The 17,917-nt window shown below is 42.9% G+C and overlaps 1 protein-coding gene across 1 annotated transcript in view; it reads left to right on the top strand.

Moving 5' to 3' along the window:
* Positions 1–16,630, top strand: part of LURAP1L (leucine rich adaptor protein 1 like) — a 54,665-nt gene extending 38,035 nt beyond the window's left edge. Inside the window, exon 2 of the mRNA XM_004706528.2 lies at positions 15,854–16,630. Within this exon, the coding sequence (XP_004706585.1) occupies positions 15,854–16,228 (375 nt within the window). The 3' untranslated portion in view covers positions 16,229–16,630. The remainder of the gene's footprint in view (positions 1–15,853) is intronic.
* Positions 16,631–17,917: the final 1,287 nt, after the last annotated feature.

Here is a 17,917-nt window from a genome sequence, read left to right on the forward strand (position 1 = left end):
GGGGGGGGCGGCAAAATAAAAATAGAGAGTTTCACAGGAAAAAATAAATAGAATGAATAACAGAATAGATCTGCCTTATTATTTCAGCTATTATCACCTATACCTGGAAACAACAACACATGGCCATAGTTTAAGAGAGAGTACAACACAAGGTTGAGGGACCCTAAGCTTATGAAAAAAGTAAAGAACTTTTCCATTTTTTAATCATCAAGGACCTGTCAAAGTCAGCACAAAGCACAGGAAATTATCCAAGTTATATTAAAAAAATTTCTGCTATCTGGGCAGATGACACAGAAGAATAATCTTTTCTGTTCATTTGTTAACTGAATTCTTCTATATGAATTCCTCATTCCAATAAAGAAGAAACAAAACAGAACTAAATGTAATGTATACTCATTCTTCATACTGATAAAATCACGAAATAGACATTTAGGTCAAAAACTAAAAATTTCCAAACAAATTAAATATGTGTGGAGTCGTCTTGCTTCTTACATAAAAATGCATTTGTACTAGCATTTTCTATGAAGAAATGCCTCCCCCCCCTGCCCTTAAAAGATTAGAGCATTTCATATATTAGAACTCAGTTACGTTGTTTTCTCAGAATTCTGGGAAAATTAAATTTATACAAATATTAACTAGTCTCTATAAGCTAATTAGGCAAGACTCCTATATCGAAAACTATTTCATAAACTTTTTTATTAAAGGATTTTAGATGTAGGAAGATATTTCATACTCTTATTAATGAATAGTAAAAGCATTTGCTAGTTTAATATACACTAATGTGTAGGACCTGCAGCTTCAATGTCACAACCTGAGGCACAAGACATTAGAAACATCAGAACAAATAACTATCTGGTTCAGATCTCAAAGGGTTGATAGCCTATTCAGTGAAAATGGCATATTTTTCCCATTGACTTCAGCAGACATAGATAAATAAAAAAACAGGAAGGTGTTCGACTTAATGGATGGACCCAGTGGCTGCAGCAATGGACTCAAACACAAGAGCAAGTGTGAAGACCATGCAGGGCCAGGCAGGGTTCCGTTCTGTTGTCAGAAATGACTGGATGGCACCCAAGAACAAGGTAGAAACATAAGCAAGCAATATAGATTAATTACCTATATTATCTGTCATATCTTACCCAAGAGAGAATAGATTCCCGTGATCGCAATAGAGATCACCAAGGGATCACATCATAAAACCAGATTGCCAAAAATTGTTATGCCAAATAGAGAATACTTTATAGACTATGTGGCTTGATTGGGCTAGCTCTTCAGCACCCATTCATCCCTGGAATTGGCTGTTACACTAAGGAGGTGTTCTCTCGATTACACAATGAAGGCAAACCTAGTTGTCCGATATGTGGCTCTGGAGATGTATACGATCATAAGTTTAACAAAGCATGCACAGACTTGACCAAGAAACAAAACCCATCTCATCAGAAGAAATCCAAGTCAGAGAAGGACAAAAGTTGTATTGCTGCTTGTGATTAACTGTGAAAGCCACATCTTGGACAACTCTGTTTAATCAACTTCAGTAGGCAAGCCCATCTCTAAGGGCACCCCAAATCTGTCAACATATAATATTCAAGAAGTTAAAACTATGACTCTTATACAAATATAGAGCAAGGGCATGCCCAAAATGGATTTACCTCATTTGATGTGGGAGTCAACAAGATGATAAACCTAGTTCAAAAGGAGAGTTGAAAGAATGTATATTTATTTTTAAGGGAAAGCATATGAAATCTGTTTGCTAAGTTAGGGACAAAGATTTTAATGCCTAACAGGATAATAAAACCATAACTCTGAGATTATCTGGGGAAAAAAAACTAGACATAAATCACTGCATTTCTTCCAGTCACAGAGCTACAAAGTTAACTTACAACTTCATAAATCTGAGCCAAATTAATAGGAAAGAGCAAGTCACTCAAGTATAGTATTAAGATAATTCAGTGAAACTTGGATCGGCCTCTACTTAGACCATGTTTCAACATTATCATGGAAGAGATACTCAGCCTTCTTTTATTTCTTAGTGTTGGATAAAATTTTCAAGTTCTTACAATTCTAGAAGTCTATAGTCTCAAGAAAGTCTATAGATGGTCTCAAGAAATGTTAGGAAATGTTGGTAAAAGTGGGTTGTGCCAATCTGCTTCTTAAACTTTGCCTTTTGGCTAGTAGGCTTAAGCCAGTAACCCAAACTAATTGCCATCAAGTTGATTTTTATTCATCATCTAGAGCAGTGGTTCTCAACCTTCCTAATGCCACAATCCTTTAATACAGTTCCTCATGTTGTGGTGGCCCCCAACCATATAATTATTTTCGTTGCTACTTCAGAACCATAATTTTGCTACTGTTATGAATTAGGCGACCCCTGTGAAATGGTGATTCGACCCCCACCCCCAAAAGGGGTCGCGACCCACAGTTGAGAACCGCTGGTCTAGAGAGAACAATCGTGTGAGATTTTCATTGACCTCTAAGACTCCTTAATGGCAACTGGAGAATTATACCACCATCATCCCCTAGTTTACCAAGTTCCTAAGATAGTATGTCAGTCAGGGCCATCTCTCTTCGGCAATTGTCCAACAGAATGTCAAGTACGTGGAGACTCTCATAACTGTTCTGATCCCTTTTTGCCCTTCAATTAGTCCTTTTACCTCTGTCCTACCAAACAACTCTATTCTACCATAACACTGCTCTTCTGGACAGCCCATCTTCAAAACAAAACTACTGAAAAGATCAATTCCTGTGCTTAGCTGTTCAAGGCTCATTCAACTGCACTGAATGAGAGGAAAGAAAATGTGTGTGAACTGTTGAATGCAAAACTCATTATCTGCTCTGTGAAACTTTATGCCATTCACAAACAAAAGCTCTTTCAGAAATATTGCTGAGTTAGAGAAGGCAGGTGAAAAGAAAGGATTGCAATGAAATGGCGACTAAAGCCTTAGTTATAAACTGATTATTCCTTTTCTTAAACAATTTTCTTGATATATCATTCATATAACATCCAAGTCAATAGTTCAGTCATATTTAAATGACTGTTCTTAAAAGTCTTTGTAAAGAAAGTGGATTCTGAGGTGCACCTTGATTTTTTAGCATTACAAAAATAAAAGTGAATCCAACTTTTAAATGAGGGATTTTGATAAACACAAATACATTATAATTGCATTAGTTTGTCTATGTTGACAATTCAGTAATTACAGTAGAAGTTATCTCTTAGTTGGAAACTCATCAAATTACTTCTGAAAACTATTGTCCACATTTAGTTTATTGTTTTGCCTGTTTTGGTCCTACTTTTATGACTCTCGGATTATAGCAAGTGCTAGTTACAGGTGACCTCTACTTAAAGCATCACAATGCCGCTGCATACTGAACATTCCACCTCTCATTTCTCCTTCAGGGTGATAAACCCTGTGTCAGATGAAAGGCGCTCCCCTGGGACATCATGACTTCCTATGAATACTTTTCTTTATCTCAATGGATAATTTTTGATGCATCCTGGTTTATTTTTCATGCTACAAAACAAGGTACCAAAGATTGTAGCAAGCCACAAATATAGTGATCCAATATCCATCACCCCAAATAACCTACAAATACAGACTTCTAGAGCCTTACATGCCAAAGGATGGTCTATAGGCCAGCAGCCTTGGTGTATTAGTTATTTATAATGCATAGGTAATGCCTCCAGACTTGGTAACTTAAAACCACAAGCAAATATTATCACATAGCTTCTGGGAATTGGGAGTCTCAGCACACACTAGCCTCGGGCTCAACACCTCTTGTATGTTCTAATCAAGGTGTTAGTTGAAACTATAATAATCTCAAGGCTCAATTTGTGGAGTGTCCACTTTCAAACTCATTCTTATGACTGACTGCAGGCAGCGCTGGGTTCTTGCTACTGGTGTCCAGAGATAGCTATCTGTTCCTTGCCCTGTGGTGCTCTTTATGTGGTGCTCTTCCTTGGGCACCACCAAGACGGCCAACATGGCTTCCCTCAGAGCCACAGAGCATGGAAAGGAAAGGCAAGATGAGAGAGACAGCCTTTTGGTAACCTTTTTGCAGAAAGAATAATCCATTCAGTCTGTCACATGTTCCATTCATGAGAAGAGGAACCTAGGGGCACTGTGTGTTACGCTTTGGGCTTCCAACCCAAAGTCCAGCCGGTTGAGCCCACCCGTTGGGACAAAGAAGGAGGCTCTCGGTTCCTGTAAAGATTTATAAGCTTGGACATTGAGGTAGTTAGTTTATTGTGCCGACCTGGCCGAGAAACACTTGTGGGGTTAATTGAAGGGCCAAGAAATAAATGACTCCGTGAGCCTCATCTTTTGTAGTTCTCGCATCTCTTGCTTTGTGAGGGTGCAGCTGCCTTAGCCAGTTCCCTGCTTCAGCTGGCAAGGCTCACTTCCTGCAAGACATCCCCAAGGAGAAGCCATATGGATCTACCCCAGTGCAGCCCTGGGTGCTGGAGCAGCCGTGTAGAGACCCCTGCCAGGGCTCAGATGCTTACACGTTCACTGATTAGGTTTTCCTCCTGCAGTCGGCATCATTGCATGTATTTTGTGAGATAGAGGAGGACTTTGTGGATTGGTGTTGGACATATGGGTTAATGTTGTACTTGTGGGCTTGGGCAGCACTGGGTTGGGATGTTTTCTTGATGCGCACTTAACCTTTACATAAACTCTCTCTTATACATGAGTTTCTGTGGATTTGTTTCTCTAAAGCACCGAGACTAACACAGACACCCTAGAGAGCAGTTCCACTCTCTTCTAGAGGACCATGAGGAGGCAGAAGGAACTCGAAGGCAGTTGGCTTGCTTTGATAATCATGAGAAATAAGTCCCCATGGCCAACCCACACTCAGCAGAAGGGAATTCCAGCAGAACACGAAATCCCAGAGAATGGAATCAAATGGCAGCATCTGGGAGCATGTTAGAAATGCAGTCACACAACCATTGCCAAGAAGTTAAATTTGAACAAAAACTCCTAGGTGCATGTGTGTGGTGTGTGGTGTCTCTACAGGCCTCTAGTAAATACAAGAAGGGCCTTCATGAGGGGAATTCATATTTTTGTTAAACCATTCATTGGCCTTCATGAGGGGAATTCATATTTTTATTAAACCATTCTAAAATCCTGGCTCAGGTGACTTACCATCCCTTGCATTAACTAAGCTCGTGCTTTGCATGTAATGGTTGGAAGCACTGGACCACCTCTCCCCCTGTATTAGAATATGGAAAAGGAATCAGCACTGCAGGCAAGAGAGTCTCACTTTGACCTGGAGCCTGATGCAAATCCGACTGGAAAAGCTGCATGTCTCTCTGTAAGGATCAGAGCCTCCCTCCCCAATGGAAACTGTACAGATCTCACATGCAGGCCTGGTGGCAGGCATTGCTGTTTAAGATGCAGAAGTGTCCTGTGTGCCCCTTTCAAATAAACCAGATGTAGCTTCTTCATCGATCACAACACCACCAATCAGTTCAGCTGTGCAGATGACAAGGTTTCTACGTATGCATTGAACTAGTCCTTGGGGAAATTACTCTCCTCCCAGGTTTTGGAAACAGGGTGAGCTCTTTTTGTTATTGTTTGGTTCCACATATTAACAACACAAATGGAAGCAGACAAAGCCGAGTGTTGTAAATAAAGCAGGAACCTCTGTGGCCCAGTTAGAAACTAATGTTGTCCTCCATGTGGGGCAGACTGAGAAAGCAGCGGGGGATGAGGGAAGCCAGGAGGGAGCTGGATGGATCAGCACTGCTCTGTCAGGGGCAGCAGGCAGTTCCCCCTCAGGCCTTCTCAACCCAAAGCAGTGGGTGGAAACGTTATACTCTGTCTTCCCAGACTGCAGAGAGACAGTAATATCCTTATGGATCCTTTGGGAAAACAGTGAGAGGAGTGCTGTATAAATAGAGCTATTAATAAAGCAGCCTGAAGTTTTAAGGATGGGTAGGCAGAAAAAAAAAATCTTGTGTGATCATCAAATTGAGGATGCGGGGAATTTGGAGTGATAGTAGATTTGGACGGGAGGAAGTGCTGCATGAGGAATGGGAAAGTAAGCTGGATTAAACTGATGGCCAAACAGTATTCCAGGCAATGATGATTGAAGCGCTTTGATAGAGTAGATAAAAAAGCAAAAACCAAAAAGGTTTGCACAGGGTCAGTTTCCAACTCACGGTGACCCAGTGAGGATCAGAGCAGAGCTGCTCCATGTCTACGTTGGCCGTCGATGGCCAGAACTTTCTTGCTAGCCACCAGCCTTTTCAGTTAGTATCTGAGCAATTCCCTGTTTGTACCATATGGGGACTTCTTAGGGCCTATAAAACCCAAACCCACTGGCCCCAAGTTGGTTCTGACTCAGCAGGCTCTCAACTTCCATAAAGATTTACAATCTCAGAAGCCCACAAGGCAGTTCCACTCTGTCCTAAAGAATCACTATCAGGGTGGAGTATAGCACCGACAAAGCATACAACATTCCTCTAATTCTTTAATGATTCACCCCACCCCACCCCACCCCCCACCCCCACAATCATGACCCCTGTTCTACCTTACAAATCCGGCTAGACCAGAGCATGTACACTGGTACAGATAGGCACTGGAAACACAGGGAATGCAGGGCAGATACCCCCCCACCCCCACCCCGGAACAGTAATGAGAGAAGCAATACCGTGAGGGTAGAGGGAAGGAGGGGGACAATGGGAACCAATCACAATGATCAACGTGTAACCACCCCCACCCCCCTGGGTGAGAACAACAGAAACATGGGTGAAGGGGGACAGAGGATGGTATATAGTATGAAAATAATAATAATTTATAATTTATCAAGGGTTCATGAGAGTGGGAGGGTAGGGGAAGGAGGGGATAAAAAAGGAGGCAATACCAAGGGCTCATGTACAAAGACAATGTTTTGAAAAGGATGATGGCAACACATGTACAAATGTGCTTGATACAATGAATATACGGATTGTTGCTAGAGCTGTAATGATTTCTGGAAATTAAAAAATGAATTTCAATAATCTCTATGACTTAGGACATGTTTAGTACGTAGGCTTTAAAATGTTTCATGAATGCTTCGAAATCAATATGGCGTAAAAAAGAGGTCTTGGCAAAATTAAATTCTCTTTCAACAACTCCAGATCTGGAAGCAAGTAAACACACAGCGATTGGTCTCTCCGAGTTGGAAACGGGCTGGGGCAGTCATCCTGAAAGGCACAGCTGATCTTTTTTCCGCTTTTCCTTTCTCCCTACATGGGTCGATGCATTTGCAGAGTAGTTTTTCCTCCCCGTTCATTCAAAATTGGAACCCTGGTGGCACGCTGGGGTACGAGTTGGGCTGCTAACCACAAGGTTATGTTCCAATCCACCACCAGCCACTCCATGGGAGAAAGATGGGACTTTCTAGTCCTAAAAGATTCCCAGCCCCAGAAACCCACAGGGACAGTTCTACGCTGTCCTATGGTGTTGCTGTGCGTCAGAATCAACTTGATGGCAGTGATTTTTTTTAATTCATATTTTAACTTGCTGGACATTTGGAATTTGCAGCAGAGGTACTGTAAATTTTAAGGACGGGATGCGTAATGAGGAAGTGGCTCATTTATATCTGTTCAGATTGGTAGTTCATCAGTCAGAGGATAGACAATAGTGGGGGAGGACTGTGCGAGAGATATGAGCCCACGATGCTGTCAAGTGCCCTGTATGACAAGAGAGAGTCAAACGTCCCTATTGGAAATACCATCAGTGGTTCAGGAGCACATTTCCATGAACACATAGATGTGGTAAAGATGATGTGCCTGTTTGTTTGGGAGCTGAGCACACACGTTTTTTTATTTAGATCCAAAGTATGAAGGCAAAAGCTATCATTACCTCACAATTTCTAATAAGGTAATTAAAATTCATCTTGCGCTCCAATGTCTGGTTGTCCTTAGTCACTAGTCTGTCCCAGGTAATTTGGCCCCTAGGGCTGTGGCGCAGCAGGAGGGCTGGTTCTGTGTCTTCTATGGCCTGCATCCTTTCCTCGTGGCACCAACATTTCAGTAATCCGAGATGCCATAGAATGGCGACAGAATCAAAGACTATGGCAGAATGGAGGGAAATCTGAGATGATCCCATCGGCAGAATCCTCTTTCAACGAACATCTTCCATGACACTTCAATGTGCGAAACAGACAAACGTGGTAGGTGGGTTTCTCAATTGGATGAAATCTTCCGTCTTGGGTCTTGGGTCAAACGTCATCATTGTCGGTGAAACTGTTCAGCTACCTTCATTGAGTCCAGGATAAAACACCGTGATTTCTCCTTGTGTTTACGGGAAGCTGAGGAGCCCGGGTGGTGTAGCGATTAGGCACTGGGATTGCAAGGACAGCAGTTCAAACCACCAGCCAGCTCTCAGGGGCTTTGTACTCCCTGTTAAGAGTTACACTTTTGGAAACTGATGAGGACAGTTCTGTATTTTCCGAAAGGGTCACTGTGGTTCGGCATCAAGTCGACAGCAGTGAACTTGGTTTTAGTTTCTAAGAGAAACCGAGGTTGTGGGCCGCTGGGCCACTTTGTCCAAGGTCACATAACTAGATAATGATAGCAACTAGTACCACAAAACGTTCTTACAGTTATACAACCGTTTACCCATTACATGACCATTTGAACCTATTCTCTCTTTCTTGGACCTCATGGTGTTCAACTCATTGCCATTAAACTTGTCCCACGTTGCAATATTAACTTCTGTAGGAAAATACATACCCAGAAAAGTTTACAATGAAAAATATTTTCTCTTCCAAGAATTCTCATTTAAAATTTCATAGTAGGATCAGTGCACTTGTCCAAAATGGCACAAGTGAATAGCATTCTACCTATACCTTTACACCACAACTCAGATGTAGGAGACGTTGGATAGATAGGTATGAAGATGAACCAGACTGAAATGATTATCAGGCCCAGAATAGGTGTAAAGAAGAGAAGAGGGAAGGGGCGCCACATCACCTGGGATCGGTCAGTCCAAACTTCAGGCCTTGTTGTTTCACCAAGTGTTTACAGAACACCTGTGTTGGGCTCATAACTGGTTATCACCTCTGAACAAACAGAATAACGTTTGCAGTGTGACTCACCCCTACAAATCCACTTCCTTTTAAGGTTACTGGCTCATAATCTGGAGCCCAAGTGGGGTAGTAGGATACACCTGGAGCTGCTCACTGCAAGATCAGTGATTCGAACCCACCAGTCTCTCTGCGGGAAAGACATCAAGTCTCAGAAATTTAAAGGGGTCTACGCTGTCCTATCATGTCTCTATCCACTCAGTGGCAGTGAGTTTGGTTTGCTTATCTCACAATCTGCAAATGAAAGCCAGGAGTAGCTTGGTACCCACTAGTCGGTGTTTGAAATCTGTCAGAGTTAAGAAAAGGATTGTGTCCTGGGAATGCTTTAGTGCTCAAAGACTCACCTGCTGATGTTCTGTTTCCTTCCTCTCAAGTCACACAGCCAAACCCAAGGTAAAGGGGTTGCTGACAGCCTTCAAATCCAAATGGATAACTCAGCTGATGAACAAACCCTAACTGAGCACTTCTGATAAGTCTCTCACTCTTCCAGGTCTGGGGCAGATCATGGTGAATACGATAACTCAAGAACCCTGCATTTTGTGGCCCTTAATGATTATCAAGAAGATAGGGAGGAGTAAATAAGTAAACCAATAATTGTAAACTGCCAGGAAGTCAGCCTCTTTGCTTGTCAAGTTCATGCAAGAAGGACAAAGTTCTCCTCAGCCCGGACCCCCGGCTCAACTGGAGGGCCTGGTCCAGACAGACGGTTGTGATCCATAGGACTTTCAGTGGCTGATACTTGGAAGTAGACCACCAGTCCCCCACCTTTTTCCCCCCCCCATGGGTCATGCCAAGCTCAGTGGCATGGCATCTCTCTTCAGTGGGCTTTCTGCTTCAGGCTGGTCATGTTGTTCAAAGGCTACTCTTGTTTTTTTCTTTTTAATTGGCATTAATATATATATATCAAATCATGCTATAGTTCAATCACGTCCAGCAGAATTGTAACTTTGCTACCACAAGCAATTTCTAAACATTCTCTTTCTATATAGATCTCTTGGGTCTACTCTTGATTATAATTCCTCATTTTATTGGGAGCACTTACAGATGACTTAACATTCCATAATTCAAATAGTTCAAGCATACTTGTACAATTGCTACTATAATCAGTTTGAAAACATTTTCTTTCTTCTTGAACTCTTTGATATCCGTTTCCCTTTTATATCCCCCCAGCCATCCCCCTCCAGAAATCTTTGTTATTGTTATCTATTATAATTAATATTATATATCTATATATTCACCTACAAGTCTGTTATTTGGTCCCCTCGAGTGGAGTTATACAGCCATCATTGCTCTCAGTTTCCCTTCCAGTGCATCCCTCACTCTTGGTCTTCCCATCTCCTCAGGGAATCATTATTCCCATTGCTATTTCTGTAGGGTCATCTATCCTGGCATTCTTGCACTTAACAATTTTACTTACACACCTGAACATATATAGGTCTATCAGTATTAATGAGGTGAAACATAAGCCTTACTAGCAAGGGGAGGAAATAATAAAGAACCAGATAATAGTTATGGGTTTCATTAGTGCTATACTGCAGCCTAAGTTCCCCATGCCCCTCATGGGGCTCCTCTGTGAGGGCCTGTGCAATTGTCTTGCAGGTGGGTTTTGGGTCTTCACTTTGCCCATGCTCCTTCACATCCATTTAATTGCTTGCTTGTGAACTCATACTTATTCCAGTCAACATCTCATGATTACACAGACGGGTGTGCTTCTTCCATGTGGGCTTTTTTGCTTCCCTGCTCCTCATCTGCCTTAGCCTGGACGCTCTGCAGAAGCCTGCAGACGGTGCCTGTGCACAAGATGCACAGGTCAGTAACCAAACCCAGGTCTCATGCACGAACGAGGAAAACTGCCGCCACCCAAAACAAATGCTAAGCCAGGTGCTTTCAGCTAGTCCTAAGTGTTACAGAGTCAACAAAATACAAGGAAATATAACATAAAATTGGGCCCAGAGACCAGGTGCCACGACTGAGCAGGAAAGGTCCTATCAAGAGTGGGACATTTAAACACACACCACAGGAGGAGCTGTCTTCTCTTAATCTCCATGGAAACTGCACTTGAGTTGCCACAGGGTTTCAACCAATAAGGCAGATAGATGGTCTGATTAATCGGTGGCCTGATTTGAAATGAGTAACAGCTAAGACTGAAGCCATATTGTGAGCAGGGTCTTTGGGGGAGAGCTCAGACGGCCAAGGCTCGTCAGCACTGTAACCACTCCTGAGCTCAAGGAGGAAGCACCACGAAGCTGCCTGGCTGATGTCGGAACTGCTTGCTTCACCGCCTGTGGAGCATTGATCTAGAACATTGATTCCGGAGGATGGCAGCCGTGTGAACCAGCTGGCCCCAAGCTCCCACAGTGGAAAACTGCTGACTCTTAGTCACCAGCAGGGACACAAGGTTTGACGCAGTTAAATCTACAGTCCTTATCAGCCCTGCCAACATGATCTCACCCATTTGCTTCCAGCAGTTTCCCTCAAAAGTCGTTCAGTGGCCTGTGAATTCCGTGCCTTTGGTAGGATAAAGATTTGTTATTTAAATGAAGGATGTCATGGACAAAGGAAGCTTTGTTTTTTTCATGTCTACTGGCGTTTCATTCTTTTTGCTCGAATGTTGACTACATTTTACTTGACACAGTCACTCTAAGTCAGAGAAAAATGGCTGAAAAGAGAATTTATCCGAAATAAATTCTAAACCAAAGTCATACTGTTGTTGGAGTGTTCAGCGCTGAGCTGTCACGAGTCCTAAGGTTATTGCCTTTTGTAACATCCTCATCAGTGCTTTGCACAGATTGCGGCTTGTAAGACATGTCCACCAGCACCCACTCAACCTTTTCTCTCTCTGAACTAATGGTCGCAGCCCCTATTTCCATCCAGCTTGCTGAGGGTCTTCCACTGGTGCATTTACCCCCTACATTACCAAGCACGATGCCCTGCTCTCGAACTGGTCCCCCTGGATAACATGTCCAAAGTTTGTGAAGCAACCTCTCATCAGACTCGTTTGTAAGGTGTGTTCTAGTTGTCCTCCTTCCAAGACAGATTGGTTTGTTCTTCTGGCCTTCCATGGCCTATTCCATGTTCTTGCCAACATGACCACTGCAAGGGACCAATTCTTCAGTCTTGCTTCTTCATTGCCCACATTTCACATGCTCAGGAGGTGATTGAAAATACCATGGTTTGGGCCAACCAGGCTTGCCTTAGTACTCAAAGTGACATCTTTTGTTTTTAGTTTTTTTGAGCACTTTCCAGAAGTCTTGTACAGCACATCTGCCCATGCAGTATGTCATTTGGTTTCCTGACTGCTGCTTGAATGGGCCTTGTCGATGAGCATGAGGAAGACGAAGTCCTGGACAACTTCAGTCTTTCCTTCTGTTTTCTTTCTGTTTTGGCGGCATCCAGGTTACACTCTTTGATCATCTTCACTAAGAGTTCAGGTCCTCTTGGCTTTCCCCACACAAAGTGTGTCGTCCGCTGTTTGTTAGTAAGGCTTCTTCCTCTTCTGATGTTCATTTGTTCATCTGGTCCAAGCTCTCTAGTGTTTGCTCAGTAGACAGACCGAAGCATCTAGCCTTGACAGAGTAGATAGAAACACAGTCAAAACATTACGTGACACGATGAGATACCACCGTGAAGGACCCTCGGGGTCAAGTGGGCTAGCAGAAGACGCTGGTGTGAGTAAGCAGGGATGGAAGGAAGAATGAGGACTTCAAGAATGGGGAGGATTTGGAGATGAGAGGAACACACGCAGTGCTGGGCTGTGGGAGCCTCTTCATGAGTAAATTCAGCTGCGGTTCATTTGGGGAATCGTTGGGCAATGGTCAGATAGAAATTGCATCATGCCCACAGTGGGCACAGCGTGTTTTATCAGCCACAGATGGCTAACTGGAGAATTTTGTAAGACTCTGACTCATATTGATTTTTCTAGCTTTCTCAGGGCTGAGATAAATGGTTGGTGATTTGTAAATATTTGTTGTATTGTGTGAATAGATTATCTTGATGGTTCATAGAATGTGCGGGTGAGTTTGAAGGTGAAAACTGCCAGAAAGCCTCCTTCCTCAGCACGAGGTTGTTTCAAGGTCATTGTCATGGCATCCCACATTGAGAAACATCTTAAGACTGGCTCTTGCTACACACTTCCTTGTAGAGAAACAATTTATTTCTATGCCATTTGTGCCCAGTGATTTTCTCAGAGAAGAAAATCTTCCATGACATTTTAAAAGCTTAGGAAAACAACGGGTTTATAATTGTTCTTTATGCTTTTTATGCTTGTATTTTTACAGCTTTAGAAACTGAATAGTCGGTAAGCTATAATTGCATAGAGTTAGTTACATCCTGATGCTTGTTCCTCATATTCACTCAGCCCAAAGTTTGCCTTCAGTTATGAATTAACTCCTAACCAGGAAATATTTGAGTATGGTGAAGGCATACTTTGAAACTCAATGGACTTGTTTTTCTGATCTTCTTTGAGTTATTTAAGACTGATTGCTTCTGATGATTCTAAAAACTCCAAACTCACTGTCATAGGGTTGATACAGGCTCATAGCCACCCTATAAGACAGTGTAGAACTACCCTCATGGGTTTTCCGAGATGGTAACTACTTAGGGGAGTAGAAAGCCTCACCTTTCTCCTGCTGAACCTCTGGTGGTTTCTAACAGCTGATTTTGCCCAAGTGGAAGGGATTCAGAAATCTGAGTTAGCTTTGGATTTTAAAAGAGAGAATTAGCATGACTTCACTTCTTAAGTTAAAACTCCAGCATGGCAGTTATATAATCCATCAACTTGTGAAGGGTGGAGTCTAGCCTGTCAATCAGTTCACAGCCAATGAAGCATCTGTGTGGGCATGGCCTTCTCCTGTGGATTCTGGGAACTCCGGTCTTCCTCCCTGGAGGTGGGACACACACTTGCTGTGAGACATTCCTGATGACAAGCTTGATGGAGCTATGCAGATGCAACCAGAGCCCTGGAGCTGGAAGAGTCATGTGGAGACCTATGTCAGTGCTGAGATGCTTCCACTGCCACTGGATCCACAAGGCTTTCCACCCACTGGCCTGTGATCTTCCTGCATTCAATGGCATTGCATGTGTTCATGAGTCTGAAGAGGAATTTGTAGACTGGTATCAGACATATGGGCTAATACCGGACTTATGGACTTGATCTGGACTGGGCTGGGGTGTTTTCTTAATATACAAGTACTCTTTATATAAAGCTCTTTCTTATACACATATGATTGTCTCTGCATTTGTTTCGCTAGTCAACCCGGACTAACATATCCAATTAAAAGGAAAGAATTAATTTGCAACCTATAATGTGTATGGCTAGGATCTCTAGTCATTAAATGTGGTTGTACCTCCCAGTCCAGGGGCTGGCATCTTAAAAGGGCCAGGCTTCTTCAATTCCAAAATTAACAAGGGTGATCATGACAATGTTGAAGCTCTCCCACCCTTCAACTACCAAACCTTTGATGTTAGCAGATGTTCCCATTGAACTGAAGTACTTCCAAAGAGATTCTGTCTGGTGCTTGTGCAAACATATTTCTCAAGGTAACTTAGACCTATCAGAAAGAACACATAGGAGTCACTTAAAGTAATTTTTGGACCTTCCATAAGTCTCAAATCCCAATTTTGATTGTGTGGCCTTGACCGATCTGAAGGAAACCATCATATCTACAGACCTGAGCTAGCATGACACCTTTTGTTTCGAGAGTAGTAAAAGAGCAAAGGAATGATAGGAGCATGATTCATCACATCCACTTGTCTGCCAGTTTGTTCTACTGTGATGGCTTGTGTGGTGCTGTGATGCTGCAAGTTATGTCACTGGTCTCTCAAACGCCAGCTGGGTCACCCACCGTGAACAGGTGTCAGTGGAGCCTCCAGATGAAGAACAGACAACAAGGAAGGCCTCGGCTGCTCACTTGGGAGGACGTAGTCCCGGTAAACCTTCTGCATAACTTGGAAACAGTGTCCAGAGAAAGGCCTTCGAGGAGGTGGATTGACACAGTGGCCGCAGCAAGGGCTCCCGCGTAGGAACGCTTGTGAGGCAGGTGCAGGACGGGGCCGTGTGTCACTCTGCTGCGAATGGGGTCACCGTGGGCCAGAACAGACTCGATGACCCCCAACCACAGCATTCATCGCCTCTCAGTCAACACAGTCATATAGAGTGCAAGCATTTCAAACTTTTTAACTCTTTTCGCTCTTTTTCTGTAGACTTCAGTTTTTTGTCTGTAAAATCAATAAAAATAATAAAGTCTGTTCTATAGAATTGTTAGCAAATGGTGAGCTTCGGTAGCATGTCTAGTACATATATTATCCCACCATCGATGGTAGCCACGACAATAATGTTGGTAGCTCCTTTACCACATCTTCTCTTTCTCGCCCCATCTTTCAGCACGCACACACGAATTGTCAAATAAACCTGGATAAGCCATTAATTTGGCCTCAGAGAGAATCCATTCTTAGCAGAGAACCTGACATCCAGTGGATTCACAGGCAGTTCTGTGAGGGGCAAGGATACAGCGGAAGTTTCAGCATCCCTTTTCGAGCATGAGGAGTCTGGCAGGAAGTGAGCTCTTTAATTATAATGCGCACGATTGGTCAGTGAATGAAAACAAAAATCTTAAAATCAAATGATTTTTCATCCTAGGTTTTTGAGAATGATCCTAACTTCGATGCACTGGTACTTTATCAAATGCATTGGGGACTTGGACAGGAGACAGGAGACAAACGACATGTCTTTCAGATTAGAGAATAACAGGTGTGTTTTCTCCTCTCGCCCTCGGCTCCACAGGTGAACCTCCGAGCCACAGACGTCAGGCTCATGCGCCAGTTGCTCGTTATCAATGAGAGCATCGAGTCCATCAAGTGGATGATCGAAGAGAAGGCCACCGTGACCAGCCGAGGCAGCAGTCTCAGCGGCAGCTTGTGCAGCCTGTTGGAAAGCCAGAGCACCTCCTTGCGTGGCAGCTACACTAGCTTACACGATGGCAGCGACGGGCTGGATGGCATCTCCGTGGGGAGCTACCTGGACACGTTGGCAGATGATGTCCCAGGCCATCAGACCCCTTCAGACTTTGACCAATTCAGTGACAGCTCCATCATCGAGGACGCCCAGGCACTGCACAAGCATCCCACATTGGATTCTGAGTACTACTGCTTTGGCTAATGACCCAATGTGTTTGCATGGGACTGGTGTGCAATTAACTTGTATTTATCCTCCTTTCCCGCTGCTATTCTTTTATTTTTGGTGTGATATTTTATATACATATATATATACATATATATAAAGCAACCTTTTGAAAAGAAGCTTATTTTAAAACTGCATAATTGTGGTTCTGTCGCTCCCGGTCTGTCCTTGCCTAGACAGAGATCTATTTTTCTCTCTTGCATCTGTATTTTTATTTATTTCAATGATTTTTCTCCCTTCTCTTACAGTGGCATAAGCGAAGTAGGGGGAAAAGGATAAGCAATAATTATGTGTTTGATTTTATGTTCAGAGCAAGGGGTCAGGGATTACATGACACACTTTGATAAATTTTACAATAAACCAAAGTCTGATAACACTTCATTTTTAGCCTGTGTTTTCTTTTCTTTTCTTTTAGTGAAAAATCAAAACACCATCTTTTGAACGAAAAGCTTCTTCTTAGACTGTGCTTTTTGGTATGACTGGTAGTCAGCGCTAAGGAGTTCTTATTCCTTCCTGTAAACCAAGCCAGTTGTCAATGAGTGGAGTGGCGTCCGAGTAGAACAGAACTCCACAGAGCATGGCTGTAACTGCATTCTGAAATAATTCAAATGATAATCTTCAGGAGCTATTGAGGGGTACGCATGCGTGCATATTTGTTTGAACAAAATTAGACATTATTTCTAGGCCATAGTTTCCTTGTGCATAATCAACAGCACTGTGAGTCACAGACTTCTCCACAGGGGGTATTTGGAGTTCCCCAAGGACATACTGTCCATTCCATTCAGCCTTGAGATTAGGCTTTGATTAGCATTTTGTCAGCAGAGATTCCAACTCAAACCAGCATTTAATTGTGCAATAATACACATCGTTTTCTCACATTCAAAATAGAATTGAGATGAGATTCAAAGGTAGCTAAAAGTAAAGCTATTCCAAGTTTAATTGTATTTTTAAAAATTAATAATTATTCACATACAATGCTTATCTTGGGCCAGGTCCTCTAGGAAAGGAAATCCAGTGAGGCTTATAGATGTATATAAACATATCAAGAAAATTGCTTGGTGCCTGGTTATCAAAAGATATAGCATCTGGGGGTCTTAAAGGCTTGAAGTTAAGCAAGCAGCCATCTAGCAGGGAAGCAAATAAGCCCACATGGAAGAAGCACACCAGCCTGGGTGATGATGAGGTGTTGACGGGATCAGATATCAGATATCAGAAAATCCAAAACAAACAACTATATCGATGCGAGCGAGAGGGAGTTGCAGTGGAGAGCAAAGTCCATCTGTAGACAACTGAATACCACCCCCTACACACACACACATACACACACAGAATGGTTATAAGGAAGGGACGATTCAACCAAGGGTTATAAGGAAGGGATGATTCAACCGAGTATAGCACTGATGAATCATACATCATCCCTCTAGTTTCTGAATGCTTCCTCGCCCTCAGCCCCCATTACCATGACCCAGTTCTACCTTTCAAATCTGGCTAGACCAGAGAACACACATTGGTACAGATAAAAGCTCTCGACACATGGAATTCAGGAGAGATAAACCCGTCAGGAACAGTGGTGGGAGTAGCAATATTATGACAGTAGGAGGCTGGTCAGGGAGAGGCAAGGGGTAAAAAGGGAACCCATCACAAGGTTGGATAATAGCCCCCCCCCCA

Source organism: Echinops telfairi, unplaced genomic scaffold (genome assembly GCF_000313985.2).
Source record: "Echinops telfairi isolate 266 unplaced genomic scaffold, ASM31398v2 ScPeMD7_25;HRSCAF=90, whole genome shotgun sequence".
Classification (NCBI taxonomy): domain Eukaryota; kingdom Metazoa; phylum Chordata; class Mammalia; order Afrosoricida; family Tenrecidae; genus Echinops; species Echinops telfairi.